This window comes from Enhydra lutris, unplaced genomic scaffold, assembly GCF_002288905.1.
Source record: "Enhydra lutris kenyoni isolate GAN:26980312 unplaced genomic scaffold, ASM228890v2 scaffoldscaffold82, whole genome shotgun sequence".
Classification (NCBI taxonomy): domain Eukaryota; kingdom Metazoa; phylum Chordata; class Mammalia; order Carnivora; family Mustelidae; genus Enhydra; species Enhydra lutris.
In genome coordinates, this window is record NW_019154166.1 from 1,833,591 (window position 1) to 1,853,586 (window position 19,996).

The window sequence follows — 19,996 nt, forward strand, 5'->3', positions numbered from 1 at the left end:
CCCAGCTCCTGCAATAGTATTCCCAAGTCTGTCTGTGTTTCCCTGGGTCTGAGTTCTCTGTCACAAGCTGTTTAAGAACAATAAGCATAAAATAAATGGGAAAAAGTGTTACAGAGTCATGTCCACTGCTGACCAGTGTGTCTTTGTGTGGTTCTGGGGTCTTGGGATCCAAATGACCCCTCTCGATTATGCTGCAATCGCTGTCCTCACTAGAATGTGTACAGACAGCTCAGTGCAGAACTGAATTCTTCCAACGCCCGATTTCCCTAAATGACCATCACAAAGCTGCCTCTCACCGCTGAAGCATACAAACTTTTTTCCCCCCAGAGGGTGACCTATTCATGTTTTTAAAAACCGTGTACCCTCCCTTATCCAAAGGACCTAGGGTCAGTCTCCTTGGTGTACACGGGGAGGCAAAGCGACACCGTTGCGTCCTCACTCCTCTGTCCAACACGGCCGGCAGGACGGCTCTCCCTCACCACCGGTTCTCTGGCTCTGCTCCCCTCGCACTCTTCCGAGCGCCCGCATTCTTCTGGACTCGGCCTCCAAGACCATGCAGCATGCTGTGCTCGGGAACAAAATGGCACTTCGTGGGGCACCCCCGGGGCGAGGGACCCGCGGCCACTTGAAGGCGTCCTGGCCACGGCGGTCCTCGGGAAGGGGCTCCTAACCCCCACTCCCTGTCGGTACAGCTCTGCGCCAAGGCGGGGTGAGAAGACAGGAGACAGGGGCGTTCTTTCTCGCTGTCAGTCTCCGTGTCTCACTTACCACAACCCCGTCCAGGGCAGCACCCGAAACTAAGGCATCTGCGGGCAAAACCGGCGAGCTGCAAGCCTCCGCACCCAGCAGCCCATCGCCAGGGTAACCAGGCCGCCGAGCCCCTCCCTCCCCACGCCGGGCGCCTGCGGGCTCCTCGTCACGTGACTTGCCTGGTTGGTCACGTGGTGCGCCGGGTCCTCCCATTCCAGCCTGAAAGGGGGGGACCAGAAACGGGAGGCGTTGCTGCTGCAACACTGCGCCCCGGTTACAAGGGTCCTAAGGGGCTTCTGAGGGGCTGCTTCGGCCTCACACACCGCCTGCCCCTTCCGGAGATCAGGGAGGGCCTGGAGGCGCCCCGCGATCCCCGGCGGACCCCCCGGCGCGATGGTTGGGGCCTGAGGCCACGCCCCCTTGGCGGCGCTCCCGGCGGCCCGTCCTCCACGGCGCGAGTCCGGGTCCAGCTTGCTCTCCCCGGGCGCATCTGGGCCTTCCTCTCGCCGCCTTCCCGCTCCGCCCGCAGCTAGGCGATCCCCGACCCCCTTCTTCATGGCGTCGCTTCTGTGCTGTGGGCCCAAGCTGGCCGCCTGCGGCATCGTCCTCAGCGCCTGGGGGGTGATCATGTTGGTGAGGGACCGCCCGGCGACGGCCGGACAGGGCCCGAGGGGCCCCGGTGTTGGAGGGCTGTGAGGCTGGGGGACTTCGGGCCTTAGAAGGCAGCAGGCAGGCCGGAGGGAGTGGTCGATGCGCCGTTGGAGAAGGAGACAGCTGAGATAGAGAAATGGGGAACTCGAGCGGGTCGGGGGTGGGGGGAGCCCTCGAGGTAAGAGGGAGAGGAGCTGGGCCCTTGAGAGATGCCTGCGCTGAGCGGAGGGCAGTGGGGAGGGGGAGCGCTGCTTCCCGAAATGGGCAGCTGCGGCCTTGTTTCCCCGGGGTGACCCGCCCCGCTCCGGGAAGAAATAGTACGTGATTTCCCCGACCCCCTCCTCCTTGTCCCGTGACAACGACGCCTCTGGAGAGGAGGACAGTCTGGCTTGCTCACTGTTCTGCCCTTGCACTGCCCCAGTCGTCTCTCCCGGCTCCCACCCCAGTCCTGGTGACGGAGTCCGAGCCCCGCAGCGGCCAGCCCAGTCCCAGCGCGTTCCGGTGGCTCCCAGACCCGGGCGTTGTGGCAACATTAGAAGTGGGAGGGGCTTGGAGAGCGACCCGGTTGGGGGCCGGGGCCAGGGAACCCGTCCGCTGCCTCTTTGCAGATCATGCTCGGAATCTTTTTCAATGTCCATTCGGCCGTGCTGATCGAAGACGTCCCTTTCACCGAGAAAGATTTTGAGTAAGTAGTCAGGTGGCAGAGGCGGGCCGGGGGCAGGGGGAGAGGCGAGTCGTAGGCGGGAGCTGCTGGTGGCGGGGTGCCTGGGCCCCGAGGCTGGAGAACTGAGCTTTTCGCCTTAGCGCGCTCGGAGTCGGGCCCCGCGGCCCTCCGCAGCCCAGGTGCGGCTGCTTCGGTATTTTACTCGACTGCCCTGGGCCGCAGTCCCCCTCCCGCCAGGAGCTCGCGATCCTGAAACTCGCCCCAGAGGGTTGGAGGAAGCTTGAGTAACGCGAGTAAAAGCGCTAAGGCGGAGCCCGGCGCCCGGGAAAGGCCGGCCGCCGCGAGTGCTGCTGACCATTGTCTACCCCATGCCCGCCGCAGGAAGGACCCCCAGAAGATATATGACCTGTACGAGCGAGTCAGCTACAACTGCTTCATCGCCGCGGGCCTCTACCTCCTGCTCGGAGGCTTCTCTTTCTGCCAAGTCCGGCTCAACAAGCGCAAGGAGTACATGGTGCGCTAGCGCTCCGCCGGCCCCCCGTCCGCCCCCCTCTAGTTAACTAAAGACTCTCCCCAGGGGCCAGCGTCCGGGCCCCGCGCGGGGAGGCTGGGGTCGGCCGTCCTCGGTCCCTCCACAATAAAGCGGAACTGCCCTCCTGAGCCGTGTGTCTGTGCTTGGGGCCGGACCGGGGCGGGCGCGGGGCGGGCGTGGGGGCGGGAGGGCGGCCGCGCGCCGCGAGCCTACCCGCCGGCGGAAGTGGAGGGAAGCCGGGCCGGAAGTGAGGCGGTGTCCGGCCCTCGGGCCTCGCTCGGCGGGCGCCGCCGGAGCCACCGCGGCTGGCGAGGCGGGGAGCGGCCGCCGGGGAGCCAATCGGCCGTGGGGAGGGGCGGGACTTCCTGCGCGGGGGGCCCCAGCGGCTCGGTTGCCCGGCTCCGTGGTCCCCGGCTCGGCGGCGGCGGCGGCGGCGGCGGCGGCGGCGGCGGCGGCGTCTCCTCCGTGGGGAGGCGCGCGGGGCCATGACGTCAGCGTCCACCAAGGTTCGGCCTCGCTCGCGGACAGCGCTCCCTGGCGGCCGCGGGCGGGCGGACCCATCCCCCTGCCGGCGGCGCCGGCTCTTCCGCCTGGAGCGGGGGGCGGGGGCCGGGCGGGAGCCGCGCTGGGGTGGGGCCAGGGGCTCCGGGCGGGACGGCGCGGGGTGTGCGCGGCCCCCCGTGACGCCGCCCCGCCCCCAGGTCGGAGAGATCTTCTCGGCGGCGGGCGCCGCCTTCACGAAGCTCGGGGAGCTGACGATGCAGCTGCATCCCGTGGCCGACTCTTCCCCCGCGGGGTACGTGAGCCGGGCGGGCGCGCCGACTCGGCCACCGGCGCGGACGCTCTGGGCAGGGACAGGTGGCGGAGTGCCCTGCGCCGGGCACCGCGCTGAGCGGGCGCGGAGACGCGTGGGTCGCGGGAGGCAAGGCGGGTGCCCCCGCAGCCTGCGGCTCCCGACCCGGGCCCTGCGGGCTGACCTGAGCGCCGCTCGCTGCGATCGCGGTTCTGAGAGCCCCGCGGGTGGGGTTGCTTCCAGCGGGCCCCTCACGGCCGCGGCCGCCCGGGGCTCGGGCACAGGCAGGCTTTCTTCGATCGTGGCTGTCGGGACAGGTGTGGTTGGGGTCCTCAGGATGCCCACAAGGCGTTAAGGGGGAGGAAACCCTCTTTAGGGACCCACGGAAGGGACCCCAGGGACTGGGGGGAGGAGGCTGGCGGCTGTGGAATGCACAGCCTGTGGGCTGGCTGCACACCCCCCTCTTCCCACTTTCCTGTCCCCTTCTCCCCCCTGACAGTGCCAAGTGGACGGAGACGGAGATAGAGATGCTGAGGGCTGCCGTGAAGCGGTTTGGGGACGATCTTAATCACATCAGCTGTGTCATCAAGGAACGGACAGTGTGAGGGAGGGTGGCCGGCAGAGGAAGGGGGGTGGGCACCGTGTCTTCCTGCACACCCGCGGTCCATCTTCCTGCGAACCCCCTTCCAGCTTAACGGCCTTTCCTGCCTCGCTGCTAGCTGTGTTAGCGCGAGCTCGAAGACTGAGAATAAAAGAGTGGGTCAGAAGTTACTGAAATGCTGTCCTAATCAGGACCTTCCGAGAGTTTTATTTCGGGTTGCCTGAGATGCCCAGCCCCCAAGTTCGGTGATGGGAGTCCCCTGGCGGTTTACACAGCTCCTTCGAGCTGCTGCTGCGGTGTTTCTGGGGGTGCCATGACACTGAACTAACTGATTGGAGTCTACTCCTAAGTCTCGGTCTGCCTGCCGGTCACCAGAGCTCACCTGGTAGCTTTGCGCGCCCGCACATCTGTCCCACAAGAGAAGTAGGACGCGGGCCTTCCCCACTGCACGGTTGAGGTGGTCCACTCTTCACATCCCATCTGCCCCAAGTGTGTGCGAAGCTTCAGGAGAACACGAGAACCCTACCAATGGCTGGCGCCCTAACCTCAGTGCTCACGAAGGGCTCCCCAGTATTCCTTCACAGTGGCCCGTCAGCCCTGCCCTTCCCCTCTCTTCTTCCCTCCCGTGCTCTGATGACTCCCTAACCTGCTCTCTTCTCTTCAGGGCCCAGATAAAAGCCACCGTGAAGCGAAAGGTATACGAAGACTCTGGCATCCCCCTTCCTGCTGAGTCGCCCAAGAAAGGACCCAAGAAGGTGCCTTCCGGTGTCTTGTCACCTCCTCCAGCTGCCCCTCCGCCAAGCAGCTCCAGTGTCCCTGAGGCCGGGGGTCCCCCCGTAAAGAAACAGAAGGCCGGTGAGGGCTGCTGAGTGGCTACCTGGGGGCTCGAGTCCTGTCTGAGGTTCAGGGAAAGAATCGGGTGGGTCAGAGAAGGACCCATCTCTCTTCCTTTCCCTGTCAGGGTTCCCTGAGAGTGGCTCAGGTGGCCGAGGGAGTGGGAGCTGGGGGGCAGTCAGAGAACCTAGAACCTAGCTTATGCCGTGCCCCCCCCCCTCCCCAGATGTGACACTCAGTGCTCTGAACGACTCGGATGCCAACAGCGACCTGGTGGATATTGAAGGGCTGGGAGAAACTCCTCCAGCCAAGAAACTCAACTTCGACCAGGGTAGGAGTCCTCCTCCTCCCACTCCCACACCAGCTGGAGGCGTGGGGGATGGACTCCGCAGGAGCCCCCTCCCCCGGTACAGAGGCTTGGGAAGAGCAGGTTCCCTGGTACCCTGTGCAGGGTCAGCAAGGAGCCAGGGGCTCGGGGGAGGTGGGAGTGGTCTTGGAAGCCAGTGCTGGGTGGGGGGGGGGTGGTCTTGGAAGCGTACTTGGGGCTCGCTCCATCTCGGCCCATTTTGCTTCCTGTTCCAGACAGCCTGACCCTGGATTCTGGCCTTCTCATGACCTCTGCTGACCCTCCTCTACTCTCTCGCTGAGCCTCCCACCTCTGACCCCTCTCACTGTTCCCCCTGGACCTGTGGATCGCCCGGGACTCTGAGCAAGCCTGCACGAGAGGGACGGTCACAAGGCTGCTGGGGCCATACCGGCCATGCCGTTCCTGTACGCGCATCTGCCCCCGAACCCCTCTGACCTCCACCTGATGGACTTTTTTATACAGAAAACAATAAAGATTGCCCTTTCCGCCTGGTGCCTGTAGCGTCACGTGATTGGGGCACGGTGGGCGACAGCCTCCCTCCTGAGGCCCCGGGGCTCGGCCCCTCCTCACAGGTCTCACCACCCTGCCTGGAGCAGCACAGCCCATATTGGCAGACTCTGTGCCCAGTGCCAATATTTCTGTGCTGCTAGAGCCAGGGGAGCTGGGTGTGGGCAACAAAGACTCCAGTCCACTCTCCAGAGGCCGAGCCTAATCCCAGGACCTCTGGCAGTCCGTATTCCTGAGGCCGCCCCAGGGAGTTGAGAGGGGCCATTTCCAGTGCTCCCAGCACCCCCCCGCACCCCCCACCTCACAAGAAGGCCCAGATGTTTTCTGTGTCGCTTCTCCAGGGTGGCCTCCTGGGGCCAGGCCTCGGCGGTGCCTCCCCCACCCTCGCTCTAACACCACAGTGTGGTTTGGACGTGGCCACAGAGCCGTGCAAACCACAGTGTGCTGCTGGGGCGGGAGCAGGACTGGGGTGGCTTGAGAGGAAGGGAGCACAAGATGGTGCTGTGAAGACCCCCACCACCAGGAGCGGGGACCTAGAGAAGGCTCAGAAGGCAAACACGGCCCCAAGAAGGGTTGCAGGGGCAACGAGGAACCGGGGCGAGTTGCTGGCAGGCCACAGGAGGGAGAGGGGCCTAAGGGCTGAGCCCGCCGTGGGATACGACTGGAACCACCTTCCCTCCGTAGCAACTCTGCTCAGGGGACCCCTCGGGTGGGGTCAGAGGCAGAGGAAATGGGATGACTGGGGGGGCCACACGCTGCCTCCCGACTCAGCAAGGGCAGAGACCCAAGGCTTCCTGTGTCCGTTCCTCCCCTCCCTGGGTCAGAACCCAAGAGAAAGCAAGGAGAGACAGAAGGCCAAGGACAGCAGGGTTGGGAGTTGGCAGTCCAGAGGTGGTGGGGCCGGAACATGGTGGGGAGAGGGGGGCCGGAAGTCGCCCTGGGCCCTGGGCCTGCCACAAGATGGAGGCCAAAGGCAGGAAATGGAGGCCAGGGGGAAAGGGGAGCAGCAGGGCCCAGGAAGAGGGCTGTCTGGACCTGGGGGCCAGGTACTCAACCCCCAGCACTGTTCCCACTCCCCACTGCCCCCCAGGGCCCACACCCGACCCCCCGCGACAACCCCCATCAGCCCATCCACCAGGCCCAGGAAGGCGGGCCCACCCCAGAAAGCCACGTTTAAGCTGAGACAAACATGGCTCTCCCCACCCCCACCCTAGGCCTTCCCTCAGCCTTTTCCTCCTGTCCAGGACGTGATTTTTTTAAAAGCACCCCACAGAAAGCAAAATCCAAGGGCCAAAATCCCTTCCACAAATCAAAATAACACCTTCTGCAAACCAAAAGTTTTCCTCCTACCTCCCATGCCGCCCTCTACCACCCCCCTGCCGACACACCCCCCAAAACTCTTAGCAATCAGAAAGATCTAAGATGGTGGGTGTAAGCAGTCTTTTTAGGCCCCGGGGGAACGCCGGACCCCCTCCCTCAAGACCCCTGTCTGTCCTGCCCCAAAGCCTGCCAAGGCCTCCTGCTCCTGACTCCAACCTCCACGGCGCCCCCAAACTCAGCAGCTGCCCCCAGCTCCCAATCTCGGCAGAGCCTTTGTGGGGGTGAGACAGAGATGAAACACTGTGCTAACGGCTGGGGATGTTGGGGGGGCTTCTGGTCTCAGCCTTTGGTTTCTATCTGGGGGACTGCGGTTCGGGGCATAAGGGAAAGCCTCTCCGATCATCCCCCCAGTTCCAAGACTGACAAAGCCCAACCCCACCCCAGCACGCACCTCCAAGCCTCCCCCCCAACCGCCACGTCTCTCCTGAAAACAGGGGACACTTTCCTCCCCACTTACCTCAGCTACTCTCCCCTGAGATCCTGGTCCCCTATTTTGAAGGGAGCAAAATTTGGGGTGCATCCCTCACATTTGGGGTGCAGGAGAAAGGAGCCGCCCCAGTCGCATCGCTGGCCTCCTTCCTCTCGGCTGGCTCAGGGAGTGGGGAGTGCCCTAGGGAGGGGGGACCCCCACAAGAGAGCTCAGAAGGGGGTTCCACAATTCCCAGTCAGAATTGGGGACACCCCCCCAAACCCGTCCCAGCCCATCCGTCTCCAACTCGGCGGGAGAGGCAGCTGCAATGCCCCAGTCAGATTCCCCCAACACTACATTCCTCACCCCATCTAGAGGGGTCCCGGGGGCCCCAAAAAATCCCAAAAAAATCTAGGATGTTGGCAGGACGGTCCTGGACTAGCACCCCAAATTTGGGGTCCTCAGATACCCCCGTTTTTTCAGGAAAATTCCATCTTTCACCTGCCTCCCGCCAGCCCTGCTCTGTCCCGATGCCAATTTTGGAAGTCACTCCCTCCTTCCTCCTCCCCGTCTCTCCAGGCCCCCCCGCTCGGGGGCGAGGGTCCAGGAAACCTGGCTTCCAGACCGGGGGTTACTCCTCGAAGGGCCAGGGGCCAGGAGGTCAAGCTCATAGCCCCAGTCTTAGGGAAGCAGGAAAGCCCGATCCTCCCCTCCCCTCCCCCCTGGCTGGTCTCCGTGGTGGTTTAAGGAAAGCCTGGAGGATTGGAATCTGCCATTGCTGTTGCACAGGCAGGTTTTTTGCCTTGGGTTGGGGGGGTGGGCGGTGGGAGGGAGGGAGGGGAGGAGAGCGAAGAGAGCAGGGACCCAGGCGTGCAGAGCTGGCCTGGCTTACCCCCTCGCCCCTACTGCCGTGGGGCACCCCTCCCCCCACCCACCTCACCCGCATTCCCAGTCCTCCGTCTGCTTTCTGTTTGGGGCTCTTATCCTAGAAACTCAGGGTACAAGAATCACCTCCTCGCACCCCTGCCACCACCTCTCCTTGCCAAAGTTCCAATAGCACTGTCCTAGTCAGGGGTGTTCCCGTTACCACGGGCTACCCCATTCCCCCCCCCCACCTTCCCAGAAAGTGAGGTGTGCTCCCTTAAGAAATTGGGGTTCAGAGTCTGAAACTGCCTTCTCTCCGTCAGATCTATCCAGGTCACATAGAAATAAGAGGAGATACACTAACCTTTCCAAATTTCTCCCTTCAAGTCCTGGGCATAATTGGGGGTTCAGTAAAGAAAGAGACTCCTAGAATCTGGTGTGAGAGGGAGCTAGCTATAGGCAAAGGACATCCCAAACCAGCATCATGCTCCAAATTAAGTGAACCCCCAAATCAGGCTCACCTTACGACCCATCCCTCGGCTTCATCAAATACATCCAAAAAGATACAAAACACCCCCAAATAATGACACCCCAAAACTTTAGTCTCCTACCCTGCACCCTCACCTTGTTTCTCCCCCTGGGAAAAGCTTCGTGGCTATCTATGTATACACAGGCCACTGTGCCTTCAAAGTAAGTTTCCACAACATTCAAGTACAAAGGTCTGTTTCCCCTCAACGACCCACAATCACACACAAGGCCTTCAAACCTGCTCCCAGCTTCCTATTACGTTCCACCTCAAGCTAATAAAAAACTCCAGATTGAATTTCATGTCCCCCCAAATCTAACCCCAGCCTTGAGACGTACATGGCTTCCCAAAACAGACTGTACCCCAAAACCAGCATGACTACTCTACTTGAAATCAGACTGTCCATACACACCAGTGACTATGAATCCGCAACACAAAACCCTCATCGACCTCCTGAAGCACGCCTAGCAGGTTGTCCTGACATTCCAAGATGACAATCTCCAAATTATGGGGGTCAGAGTCCCCAAAACTAACGCAGCTTCAAAATCAGCTCCCTGCCTCAAACGTACCACTGGCGCTCAGGCTCAGGCCTTCTGAGTGCAGCCCCCAGTGCCCAGAACGACCCAACTAACTCAACACCCCATAAAAAACATATACTCCACAGCAGACCAGGTTACCCAAAATCAACTCCATCCTGATACCAAAGGGAGCCCCCAGCCGGACTCCCTCCTCCGGACTCAGCAGAGGACACAGTAACCCTCACATACAAAAGCCACATCGCCGTCCTGAATCCCGAGGGGTCCCGGATTCCCAATTTCTCCGCAGTTCTTTCCTGCACCCAAATAAAGACACCCTCGGGTCAGATAAAGACACCGCCGGCCCGTAGGCAGCTCCATGGATAATGGCCAGTCATTCCCGGGCACCTGTGGACTCTCTTGAACCCAATGCAAGTCCTGCTTTGCAGCTAGAACTCAGCTCTGCACCCCTCCTCCAAAAAAACATTGTGTCCCCCCAACCTCTCCCCAAACAAAATATGAGGGTGGGACCCGTGCCCATCTCCCAGATCAGGGACCTCCAATTAGGGTTATCGGTTATCGGGCCCCTCCTGCCCTCTCTCCCTCCTTTTACCCCCGAGGCCCTCCCTGTTTTTCCTTCTCTCTGTCCACCCCACCCAACCCTCAGATTAATGTTCGCTAAAAATTCACCTCTACCGACAGATAACAGGGTCTAGCTTCATGAGAAAAGAGAACCCTGAGCTCCCAGGTCTCAGACCCCACTCCTGGTCCCACCAGTTCCCTTGCTCCCAGAGCCCGCGGATTTCTCACCCCAGATTAGGAACCCCAGCCTTGGAGGGAAGTCCCCTCTGTCACCTAACTCTCCCTCCCTCCGCCCAGCCTTCGTCCCCCCCACCCCACCCCCCAGGAGACAGAGGGACAAAATCAACCAGCGCAAAGGGGAGGAGGACGAAGGCGTCCGCCTCTGAGACCGAATGGATCCTGCGACCCGGTCCGAGTGGACCCCAGTCGGGTGGAGACGGCGAGGCGAGGCTAGTGCTCGTCCGCCCCCTCGTGGAAGGAGTCGAGCATTGCGGGGGGTTTGCCTACTTGCCGCGCTGGACCGGGGCGTCCCGCCAGCCTCCGAGCGTAGCCGACGGGCGGGTGCCCGAGGCCCTTAGTGAGCTGGGACTGGGGGAGGGCGAGCGGGCTGTGGGCGGGAGTCTGTATCTCTGGATCCCTACAAGGATTCAGAAGGGAGTCGGGAGCGAGAGTCCGGACGCCCAGGTCTCCTGAGCGTCTCTCGGCCCCCACCCGGGGCTTTCCCCACCTCCTCGAGGGGAAGCAGCTGGCGGAGCCGTCCGGTCGCAGGACAATGGAAGGAAACGACTAGAAATCATATCCGTCCCCTTCCCGCCCCGCCCGATCAGAGCCCCCCTTTCTACTGGCCCTGCTAGAGGACCCTGTCATTCGCACCGCGCCCTCCCGCTGTCTGGGACCCCACGCGAGTGCGCCGGGGCCTCTCCAAACCGGGTGCCTCGCTGGGTTCCCCTTTATCTCCCCTGACACCGTCTGTGGGAAGGGGGAATTCTGCTGTATTCACTCTCCAGTTGACAGGCACCCCCCCCCCTTTCAAAAGCCAACACACGGATTTTCGCTGCCCCAGGCCCCTCGACGACCCGGGTCGCCCCTATTTCCAATATCGCTATCCCCAGCCTCCTCCCCAATGCCAGTGTCCCCTCGCCGGTCCCACTTTCAGTGGCCCGAGACCCCTTACGTTACGACCACCCAGGGTTTCTCAGGTCCCGCCCTCGGGCCGGAGACCCCGCCCCGGGCTCGCCATCTGGAGAGCGAGGGAGGAAGGAAGGATACAGACCCAGGCGTTCACCCCACCTCCACCCCCGCCCCCGCCATCCCGGCCAGATAAAGGAGCCGACGCCAGGAGGGGAGCGAGACCCCGCCCCCCCCCAGAAGAGCCGCCGCAGCCCCTGCGGGACGGGGGTAAGAACGACGGACCGAGGGAGCCGGACTCCTGGGTTCCCGAAAAGGGTTGCTGATGGTAGGAAGACTGAGGCCCGGTGCTTGGACTGAACTAGGGGTCCGGGACCAGACAGGAGTGGAATTCCGTGCTTCAGAGAGGGTGCCTGGGTGGGATTTGGAGGAGTGTGGACGCGGGCCGTCCTGGGTTCCCCGGGCAGGTCGGACACCTGAGATTGAGGCGCGCGGTGAGGCCGAGGGCAGCGGGGTGCTGCTGCGGCACGAGCAGTCGAGCCGAGGGCGCCGCAGGCCGGACTCCCCACGCTGGCCGTCGACGCCGCGGCGTGGGAACACCCACCCCGCGCCGGCACCGTGGAGTCTAGCCGGGAGGCGAGCGCCGGTGGGCTGGGGGCGGAAAGCACTAGACGGACCCCAAGAGGCTGCGCGAGCCGGGCGGGGGGCTCGGCCCGGGCTGCACGTCGGCCCGAGGGGAGAACTGCGGAGGGAAGGTGTCTGAGCACCGCCCGGGTCGCTGAGCCCTTTCCCGGGCACCCTCAGGCCTGCGTCGCCATGGGTTCCACCGGCGCCCCGGAGGGCTCGCTGGGCTACGTGCGCGAGTTCACCCGCCACTCCTCCGACGTGCTGGGCAACCTGAACGAGCTGCGCCTGCGCGGGATCCTCACCGACGTCACCCTGCTGGTCGGCGGGCAGCCCCTGCGAGCTCACAAGGCGGTTCTTATCGCCTGCAGGTTCGAGGAGGGTCTCGGGGGGCGTGGGACGGGACCAATGGGAAAGGGGTGGTATCATAAGGTCCTCGGGAGGGGATCTGGGAGGGGATCCGGAGCCAAGCCTTCGGAGAGCAGGAGGCTGAGTGTCGAGTGGAGCGCGTCGGGGAGCTGGGGGGGATGATGGGGAGGAGGTGGGGCTTCCTCGTGCTGCGTGTGTCGGTGGGTTCCCCAGGCCCTGACGTAGCCTATCTGCCTTCTCTGCAGTGGCTTCTTCTATTCGATTTTTCGAGGCCGCGCAGGCGTGGGGGTGGACGTGCTCTCCCTGCCCGGGGGCCCCGAAGCCGGAGGCTTTGCTCCTCTCCTGGATTTCATGTACACGTCACGCCTACGCCTCTCTCCTGCCACTGCACCGGCCGTCCTCGCGGCCGCCACCTACTTACAGATGGAACACGTGGTCCAGGCCTGCCACCGTTTCATCCAGGCCAGGTGAGGGGACCCCCGCTCGGTGTCCTCCGTTGGGTGAGGTGGCATCCCAGGTGTCACGGGTAGAGGCCAAGATCAGGAAAGAGCACTAATATCCATCACACTTTTCCCAGCTATGAACCTCTAGGCATCTCTTTGCGGCCTTTGGAGGCGGAACCCCCGAGGCCCCCAACGGCCCCTCCACCAGGCAGCCCCAGGTGCTCTGAAGGGCATCCAGACCCACCTACTGAGTCTCGCAGCTGCAGTCAAAGGCCCCCCAGCCCAGGCAGCCCAGACCCCAAGGCCTGCAACTGGAAAAAGTACAAGTTCATCGTGCTAAACTCTCAGGCCGCCCAAGCAGGGAGCCTGGTGGGGGAGAGGAGTGCTGGTCGACTGTGCCCCCAAGCCAGGCTCCCCAGTGGCGACGAGGCTTCCAGCAGCAGCGGCAGTGAAGAAGGACCCATTCCCGGTCCCCAGAGCAGGTACAGACCCTGGAACCTCAAGAATTGGCAGAGGCCGGCCTCAGCTGGGAGGCAGGGCCACCAGGCCTGGGTGGTCAGGAGCGGGGAGGGAGGGGGTGGGACTTCCCAGGCACCACCGGTTCTGGCTCACTGGTCAGTGTTGGCTAACCTCCAGAGGGTAAGCCAGCCTCTGGCTCCGAATTCTCCAGGCCAGAACGCCCCCCCACCCACCCAAAAATATCTCTCCTAATCCTTTTCTCTGGGCTTGCCACCTGCCTAGGCTCTCTCCATCTGCTGTCACGGGACACTTCAAATGTGGGGCTCCAGTCAATAGCCCCCACCTCCTCACAGCCCCGACTCAAGAGACCCCTGCATCGCAGTCTGGGCGGGCTTGTCCGCCACCAGGTCAGAGCCCTTCCTTTTACCACTGCCCTTGGCTTTTCTCCTTAGGCTGCTCAAGGCCAGTTCGGGCCAAAAGGAAAGGCCGGTCCCAATTACTGCAAACTGGAATCACCTCGGGAGCTCTTAACAACCCCATTGCCCAAGTCACACCCCACAGATCAGAGTGTCTGGAAGTGGGAGCCAGGAATCAGTATTTCTTTTAAAGCTTCCAATGAGCCGCCAAGTTTGGGAACTTCTGGCCTATTCCCATCAGGGCTGAGTGGTGGGCCCAGGGCTTGGCAGGGCCTCTCTGGCAAGCTGTCGAGCAGAGCAGTGGTCCAAGAGAGGAGAGAGAACAGAATCTTCACCCAGCACCTGGGACCTCTACCTACCACCACCACTATTTTTTTTTTAAGATTTTATTTATTTATTTGACAGAGATCACAAGTAGGTAGAGAGGCAGGCAGAGAGAGGAAGGGAAGCAGGCTTCCTGCTGACCAGAGAGCCCGATGCGGGGCTCGATCCCAGGACTCTGGGATCATGACCTGAGCGGAAGGCAGAGGCTTTAACCCACTGAGCCACCCAAGCGCCCCCACCACCACTACTGAAGAGATTAGCAGAGTAGTCTGAAGTCAGACAGACATGAAGTCAGATCCTGGCTTGGCCTCTTATGAACCATGGGACCTTGAGTAAGTCGAATGAGCTCTAGAGCCTTAACAGTAAATTGGGGGGAAAGAAAACCCACTAGGAGTGTGGCTTGAGGACTCACTGGAATTGTCATTACCCACCTTCCTCCCAGGAAGTGAACCGTTCAGCTGCCAGAACTGTGAGGCAGTGGCTGGGTGCTCGTCGGGGCTGGACCCCTTGGCTCCCGGGGATGAGGACAAGCCCTACAAATGTCAGCTCTGCCGGTCTGCCTTCCGCTACAAAGGCAACCTGGCCAGTCACCGCACGGTGCACACAGGTAAGGGAGGAGAGGGTCCTGGCCTTCGTGCCCGCGGGCGTCCTAGGGCCGAGTCCCTGACCTCCAGGCCTCCCTGCCCTCAGGGGAGAAGCCCTACCACTGTTCCATCTGCGGAGCCCGCTTTAACCGGCCGGCCAACCTGAAGACGCACAGCCGCATCCATTCGGGAGAGAAGCCCTACAAGTGTGAGACCTGCGGCTCGCGCTTCGTGCAGGTGCGGGGCGCGTCTGGGAGCCGGCTCCGGGCAGATCTGCCAGAGGGCGGGGCGTGCCGTCGGGGACGGGGGTGTGCCTCCCGGACGCGCGGTCTGAGGTCCCCCTGCCTTCCCAGGTAGCGCATCTGCGCGCGCACGTGCTGATCCACACCGGGGAGAAGCCCTATCCTTGCCCTACCTGCGGCACTCGCTTCCGCCACCTACAAACCCTCAAGAGCCACGTTCGCATCCACACGGGGGAGAAGCCCTACCACGTGAGTGCCGAATCTGGCCTGGCGCTTACCTGGGGGCGGGGCTCTGGGAGGAGCGGGCCTGGGGTTCCCGGAGCTCTCCGAAGTGGGCGGAGTCATGGAAGATAAGGGGCGGGGCCGGAGTTGGGAAGCGCGCGCGCGCGCGCAAAGAAGTTAGGCTCCGGACTGGGCGCCGTCCGCGGGGCGGAGCTAGGTATGGAAGGGGCGGGGCCTAGCTCTGCGGCCCCAGCGAGGACCTAGGGAGACGCGGGGACGGAGGATCCTCTCTCCCGCGGAGAGCTGGACGGGACCGCTGTCCCTCGGGGGTGGTTGGGGAGGGGGCGGGAGCTGACCTGGCTGTCCCCCCACAGTGCGACCCCTGTGGCCTGCATTTCCGGCACAAGAGTCAGCTGCGCCTGCATCTGCGCCAGAAGCATGGAGCGGCGACCAACACCAAAGTGCACTATCACATTTTGGGGGGGCCCTAGCTGCGCGCGCCGCCCGGATCCCACGAGCTTCCCGGACACCCGGAGAGCTGCGTGCTTGGGCGTGGGGGGCGTGCAAGGCCCCTCGGGTGTCAGAAACGGCCACCACCTTGAATTCTCGCTGGGGAGAGCAGGGGTGGCAGGTCCGCGCTCGATCTGCCTCCGTTTTGCTGGTCAAAACCTCTTCCCCACAATCCAAGTTGTTTCCGAGGAGAGAGCCAGCTGGGAGCTGCGGGTGGCGGGGCGGGCGGGCGGGAGGGGGAGGGCGGGCGGGAGGGGGAGGGCGGGTGGGAGGCTGGAGGGAACGGCCCTCCACCTGCAGCGCCCCTCTCCTTTGGTTTCTCTGTAAATATAATTTATTGAGGCCTGTGGGTGGCACCAGGGCCTTCATTCCATGGCATTTCCCACATCCCCCTTCCAGAAGTGTGATCCAAGGTGGCCTGAAGCACAAGTGTGTGGGGTCACAGCTCTGCTGGCAGAGATGAGCCCTTGGCTGTCTCCTTTGGCTTGACTGTTTCATGTGTTTGCTTGTCGTAACTTCATCTTCAGAGTTGTTTCTCCTGTCTGTGTGCTTGTCCGTGCATTGGGAATGGAGAAAGGGTCTCTCTGTGTCCTGTCCCTCCCAGTCCTAGGTCTGGAACTTTATTTCTTCTAGGGTGGCTCTGGGGACGTGTGGGGTTGTGGAATTGGGTCAGGAACCCTCTTTGGTATTCTGGGTATTGTAGGTTCTCTAGCGGGCTAGAACTGCATATAGACTCCCCTCTAGTTCCAAGACTTAGAGGACCATTTTTTGTTTTTGTTTTTGTTTTTGTTTTTGTTTTTGTCTTTGTTTGGTGAGCTGGAAATAGAGGTCTGGTCACCTCAGTTTGGCTCCACTGTGTCGATCTGCTATGCGCTGGGCTTTAGTTGAGCCCAGAATCCTCCTCCGGGGCCTGTTCTCAGCACTGGGTTGATCCCTTCCTTATCAGAGATGACACAGCCTTTTCTGATTCTGCCCAGACTCAAAGAATGCTATGATCTATGGGAGAATTATCAAACTCTATCTTGACTAAGAGATAAAGAGCCATGACCAGTCCTTAACTGTAGAGGTGTCTGGGTTCCAATATTCCTTGGGGTTCTCTCTACCTGAGACAAGTTCCTTCTTCGTTTAGTGGGTTTTTGGACATCATCTGGCAAGTGTCCAGATTCCAGAAACTTCTTTCCCTCTAGAAATTACAGGCACCTGGTATCTTTCTTACCTTAGAAAAGCTAGGTCTGTGACCTGGCCTTCCTGTCACTGCATTCCTGTCTGGAACTGGTGAATGCACTAGAACCTTCCACAGGGAGAGAAAAGGGGCTGAGTTCCTTTCTGGATTTGCTGTAGTTTGTGATTATGATTGGGATTACTGTTGGGATTAGAGATTTACAAGATTTAGACGAGTAATGACAGGTGGTCCTTCTAGTTGACCAAGTATGTCAGGGTAGGATTAAGAGGTTGGTTGAGGGGCACAGTCTCCATTGTAGGTCAGGTAAGTAGAAAGTTGGGAATGGGGTTGCCTCTTAACTAGATGGAATGTCTGGAATGTGAGATGATACTCTGAAGCCTTCATTTACAGTCCTTCCCCTGCTGTCTTGGGACCTGTTTGATTGTGGGGTATGGATGGAGGGTAAGGAGCACTTTGAAATTTGCGAGGTGGGCTTCCACGAGCTGGGTCAGGACTAATCGCCACCACTTGAGGACCAGCGAGAAAGCAACTTTTCTTTTTCATTCCCTCTTCCTCCCCACTGCAGAATGGAAGCAGGGAGAGATCGCAACAGAGAGATATTAGAAGGAACCATGATTGATTTCTTTTTTCCCCCAATTGGATGGGCAGGTGGAGGTCGCTCGTAGGGGTGGAAATGTTAGATCTTGCAAGATCTGAATCTTGGAATAAAGATGACTCTCTGTGCTGCCTACTGTGTCCCGGGTTCTTGCCTGGGAGGATCTGGGAATGGGGTGAAACGGGGCCGGGGGTGGGGGGGGTAGGGTTCTTCCCTCCTAGATTCCGTCTCGTGTTCTGTGCTGATTCGACCGCCCCATCCCATCAGACACTTCAAATGGCCCTTGTTCTCCCCTGCCCTGCCCTTGCCTTCCAGCTCATTGTGTAGGAACCGGTGACTTCATGAAGTTTCTCCGGAGCCACCTGCATCCTGCGGCTCTGAAGTCACTTCCTGCCCGAGGTGTGGAGGCAGCAGGGAGAAACCAGGAAGCCACTAATAATACCAGGAGCCTGGGGGATGCATCCGTGCAGGGATCTGAATGCTTGGGACACCCCCTGCAACACCACCACTAGCACCCCCCCCCAAGGAAAATGGACAGGACTTGGGTCCCCTGAGGACAGAAGAGCATGCAGATGGCAGAGAGAAGGTGAAGCCTGTGGTCAGGCCCCTCTGCCCCTCCCCCCCAGGCCCTTCTGCCCCTCCCCCAGCAATGGGGCCTTGGAATCTACCCAGCGCCCAGGCAGTGCTTCTCTCCCACTCTTTCCCTGTCCCGTTGTGTCCTGGGTGTGCAGCTCTGTTTTGCCGGGGGCAGAGGGTCACAATTTTGTTAAGTTCCCTCCCTTTTCGGACTTGAAATTCCTCATCTGGGGGATAAGTCCATTAACGTGGTCTTCAGTTCCTGCCCACATTTACAGTGTGGGGTTTCATTTCTCCATCTTAAAACTCATGACCTAGATTAGAGCTATTTCTAAGTAAAACATAAAACAAAAAGCCTACACTAAAACCTCCCTCCCCACCCGGACCCCGGCCACTTCAGCTTATGCCCCGTTGAAAATGAAACCAGCTAATATTACTTAACCCGCAGTACCCATCAGGTCCTAAACTAAGCATTCTTGTGCATGGCCTTTTGAATTCCGCTCCCCTGATAACCCTCAAGAGTAGGTACCATTATTATCCCCAATTTACAGTCGGAAAACCAACTGAGAGGCTCGACATCTTGGTGATCCTATGTCTTCTGTGTACTTAGTGTCCCTGAATACAGCCACATTGACAGCCTCGTCTTGGCCTATTTCCCACCACCCAACATGTTGACCCCACTTAACAAAGTTTGGGGGGGGTATGATAATTTTTATTTCCCACATATAAAATTATAGGGCTCAATATGCTTCTTTAAAATTACACAGCCCAGGGGTGCCTGGGTGGCTCAGTTGGTTACGCCCCAGAGATGTCATCTCAGCTCTGGTCATGATCTCAGGATGGTGAGAGAGAGAGAGCCCCATGTCAGGCTCTACACTCTGCAAGGAGCCTGCTTAAGACTCTCTCTGCCCCCAGGTCCCTCCCTAGGTACCCCCCCCCAACTTTCGAGTGCACATGCACACTCTCTGTAAACAAACAGACAAAAAAACAGCCTCCCATTTGTCACTTGTCTGGATATGAGCCCTTGAGCCCAAGTTGCAAGGTCAAGGTCCTGGGGGGCAGGAATTATAAGGAAGAAACAAAGCCAAGCCATTAGTGTTATGTAAAGTGGAGAGACTGGATACTGGTTGAATAGGAGGGGCTGACCACCCCGTGATAAGAGCGTCCCTCTTTCGACAACTCCCTCAGGAGATCAGAACCTGCTGTTAGGAAATAGTTTTACCAGAGGGCTGAGGAAAAGGTTTCAGCCCCACTGAGGAAGGGGTGTAGTGGTGCTGGGAGGCCCTGAGTGTGTCCACGGCCGCCCTTCCTCTCCCGAGTTATTTTTGGTCTCTGTGACTTGTAGATTTCCTGTTAGCGAGGACAGAAGCAACAGGAACCGAGTCGCCACTGCAGACACAAGTGCCCGCAGTCCAACAGTCCGTTTCCCCGTCTCTTCCTCGGCCCCAGAGCCCCTCAGAGATCCGGGCATCGGGGTTCTAGTGTGCCCGGGCGCTGGGACAGGTATTTCGTTTGAGTCTCAGGGCAGAACCCCTACACTCACCCCGACCTGACCTTGCCACTGGGCCCCTCATTTAGCAAGTTGGTGTCCTCCTCTCCTGAACCGGTTTACCCCCCCACACACACACCCCCAACCCCATGAGCTCCCTCCGTGAGGGTCTTGGTGCGGTATCCTGGACTGATCCGCTGGTGAGGTGGACGGGAGACGCAACAGCCTCCGAGCAGGTCCCTCCGTCACGCGGGGCCCATCGAGTCGGCCTCCCACGGGCCCCCTCCTGACGCATGCGCCCCACTCACTGTCCGGGTCCAGAACCGAGCTCTAAGCCCCGCCCTGCCCTCCTGGCTCCACCCCCCCGGCTCCGGGGGGTCCCGCTTCCCCACTGGCCAGCGGTGGACAGGCATGACGGCCGGGACTGGCAGGTAGCTGATGACCTCAGGGATCGCAGCGATAAGGCAGAGGGATAACCCGCACCGAGGCTGGCGCTCTGCAGAACCGGCGCCCAACCCCAGGGCCGCCTCCCGGCTCCAGGCTGAACGTCTGGGCCCCGCCCGGGCCCGTCCCGCCCAGGCCTCCACCCGCTGCGCGCGGCCCACGGAGCCCCGCCCCCGGGAGCCGCTGGCGCGGAGGCCGCCGGCTCTTCCCACCTAGGCTGCCCGGCCCGGGGAGAGGCGCAGGCGTCCGCCGCAGCCTCCCTGCCTCCCGGGCTCATCGGTGCCTTCCTCTGCAGCGGCAGCAGCCTGGCCTCCGCCGCGCGGCTGGGTGGCCCGGGGGGCAGAGGTGGGGGGGTCCCGCGCCCTGCTCCCAACCGGGCTGCGCGGAGTGGCGGCAGCCCGGTGCCCTCGCCT

At 61.2% G+C, this 19,996-nt stretch overlaps 3 protein-coding genes across 6 annotated transcripts; all 3 read left to right on the plus strand.

Annotated features, from left to right (window-relative positions):
- Positions 1-750: 750 nt before the first annotated feature.
- LOC111161173 (ribonuclease K) lies at positions 751-2,725 on the plus strand. The gene is made up of 3 exons (XM_022524718.1): positions 751-1,383; positions 2,010-2,086; positions 2,447-2,725. Exons 1-3 carry the CDS (start codon positions 1,306-1,308, stop codon positions 2,586-2,588), a joined length of 297 nt encoding a protein of 98 aa, XP_022380426.1. The 5' UTR covers positions 751-1,305; the 3' UTR covers positions 2,589-2,725.
- Positions 2,726-2,849: 124 nt separating this feature from the next.
- Positions 2,850-5,685, plus strand: LOC111161126 (chromosome unknown C17orf49 homolog). Of its 4 annotated transcripts, none has more exons than XM_022524621.1 (6): positions 2,851-3,103; positions 3,299-3,393; positions 3,890-3,991; positions 4,656-4,846; positions 5,052-5,156; positions 5,408-5,684. In XM_022524621.1, exons 1-6 carry the CDS (start codon positions 3,083-3,085, stop codon positions 5,470-5,472), a joined length of 579 nt encoding a protein of 192 aa, XP_022380329.1. In that variant the 5' UTR covers positions 2,851-3,082; the 3' UTR covers positions 5,473-5,684. The 4 variants fall into 4 exon arrangements, with proteins under 4 accessions (XP_022380332.1, XP_022380329.1, XP_022380331.1 ...); XM_022524623.1 differs by having other exon boundaries at positions 2,853-3,103; positions 5,412-5,685; XM_022524624.1 differs by lacking the exon at positions 3,890-3,991 and having other exon boundaries at positions 2,850-3,103.
- A 5,651-nt stretch (positions 5,686-11,336) lies between these two features.
- On the plus strand, positions 11,337-15,277 carry LOC111161199 (B-cell CLL/lymphoma 6B). Its single transcript, XM_022524776.1, has 9 exons — positions 11,337-11,431; positions 11,908-12,098; positions 12,342-12,563; positions 12,674-13,021; positions 13,281-13,405; positions 14,181-14,345; positions 14,429-14,559; positions 14,676-14,813; positions 15,161-15,277. The coding sequence occupies exons 1-9, from the start codon at positions 11,429-11,431 to the stop codon at positions 15,275-15,277; spliced, it is 1,440 nt and encodes a 479-aa protein (XP_022380484.1). The 5' UTR covers positions 11,337-11,428.
- The last annotated feature ends 4,719 nt before the right edge of the window (positions 15,278-19,996 follow it).